General features: G+C 68.9%; 1 protein-coding gene across 1 annotated transcript in view; it reads left to right on the top strand.

Annotated features, from left to right (window-relative positions):
- Positions 1 to 1936, top strand: part of PLCH2 (phospholipase C eta 2) — a 24537-nt gene that overhangs the window by 6331 nt on the left and 16270 nt on the right. The window contains exons 5-7 of the mRNA XM_006903946.2: positions 1006 to 1176; positions 1440 to 1533; positions 1697 to 1900. Coding sequence (XP_006904008.1) covers positions 1006 to 1176; positions 1440 to 1533; positions 1697 to 1900 — 469 coding nt within the window. The remainder of the gene's footprint in view (positions 1 to 1005; positions 1177 to 1439; positions 1534 to 1696; positions 1901 to 1936) is intronic.

Consider the following 1936-nt stretch of genomic DNA (forward strand, 5'->3'; position numbering starts at 1 on the left):
ACCCTGCCCAGCACCCAGCCCCAGCACCGGGCGAGGCAGCGGCCGGGGCACAGGGCAGGGCCCAGCTTTCCTGGGAGTCCTCCTCCCCTCGGGGACAGGGACGGAGGGGTGGCGGAGGCCACCCACCTCACTGGCGATGCTGCTAGTCCAGAGGGGATCTCACCACCTGGCATGCACCCTGGCCACCCCAGACTGTGGGGCCACGTAAGGACAGACGACCCAGGGGCCTGCAGGGCGGACGCGGGGCGCTGTCCATGGTGCTGACCTGTCTGTCCCAGCCCGGAGTATCACGCTGTCACACAGCCCCCCATCCGGCTGGGAACTGTCTCCTGCACCTTCCGAGGTCCTCGTTCTTGCCCATCCCCGGGCGCCCACGCCACGTCCCACCTCAGGCCTCTGGTCTGTCCCTGGGCTCCGGCCCCTGGGAGCAGGGCAGCGCCTTAGCCCTCGGTGTCCCCAGGGTCTGACACCTCAGGGTGCTCCCTGAGCCAGCGGCTTCATGGAGGAGTCCGTGGTCTTGTTGGGGCGCCGGTGGCTTTGCTTCTGGAGGTTCCTGGGGGTGTAGAGTGAGCCACTCCATCTGCAGAAAGAACACAGTGGCTGAGACCGGGGTCCTCTCATCTCTGCTGTGGGGGGCAGAGCCAGGACCCTCCCCCATGCCTTCGGCCTAGGGCTCTGCTCACCGTGGGCAGACATCGTACTGACCACCCACAGCCCAGGGTGGGCGCTGCCCCACGTGGGGGGCTGTGCCAGGGCCAGGTTAACTCTGCAAGACCTGGACGGGGGGAGGGCAGGGTCAGGTCTGTGTTAAGGGGTCACTCCACGGCCTTGGTGGGAGTCACAGAGGGAGCCCAGGAAGTCACTGCTGTGAGGGTCCCAGGGAGCAACCGCGAGGCCGCGACGTGGGTGGTGGATTGAGGTTTGGGGGTGACTGAGGGGTGGGGTGGGCCGGGAGGACCACGTGTGGCCCAGCCTGGGACGCAGGGAGACACGGAGGCATTGCAGGAGGCGGACACGGACGACCAGCAGGGCACTCTGGGCTTCGAGGAGTTCTGTGCCTTCTACAAGATGATGTCCACGCGCCGGGACCTCTACCTGCTCATGCTGACCTACAGTGACCACAAGGACCACCTGGACGCTGCCGACCTCCAGCGCTTCCTGGAGCTGGAGCAGAAGGTGCCGCAGGCACCCGGAGCCCGCCCCGGGGAGGCCGAGGGCCTGGGGACGTGGGCGCGGCCTGCCATTCAGGGTCCCCAGTCCACCTGCCACCGAGTCCCGTCACGTGACGCTGGGGGTGGCCAGGGAGCCCCTTGTGCGGGGAGCACACTGCAGAGCCCCAGCCCCACGGCGCTGAGCCCTGATCAGAGACGGGGCTGGGGCAGTGGCCTCGGAGGGGAAGGGTGACGGCCGGCCTGGGCTCACGCCCCTTCCTGGCCTAGATGACGGGTGTGACACTCGAAAGCTGCCGGGACATCATCGAACAGTTCGAGCCCTGCCCAGAGAACAAGAGTAAGGGGGTGCTGGGCATCGACGGTGAGTGGGTGTCACCTCGGTCCCGCAGTGCTGGGCGGCCTGGACAGGACCCTTCGTGTCCCATGCGGCATGGGGGCGGGTGGTCTCGAGCGGAGCCCGGAGGCGGGGCCGGACCCCGGGGCCGGACCCCGGGCTGAGCCGCCCCACACCGGCCGCCCCGCAGGCTTCACGAACTACACGCGGAGCCCGGCCGGGGATATCTTCAACCCGGGCCACCACGGCGTGCACCAGGACATGACGCAGCCACTCAGCCACTACTTCATCAGCTCGTCCCACAACACCTACCTCGTGGGCGACCAGCTCATGTCGCAGTCACGGGCGGGCATGTACGCCCACGTGCTGCAGGCCGGCTGCCGCTGCGTGGAGGGTGCGTGGGGGGACCAGGGGTCCGGGCCCGGGCTGC

The sequence above is a fragment of the Pteropus alecto genome, unplaced genomic scaffold, assembly GCF_000325575.1.
Source record: "Pteropus alecto unplaced genomic scaffold, ASM32557v1 scaffold700, whole genome shotgun sequence".
NCBI classification, from domain to species: domain Eukaryota; kingdom Metazoa; phylum Chordata; class Mammalia; order Chiroptera; family Pteropodidae; genus Pteropus; species Pteropus alecto.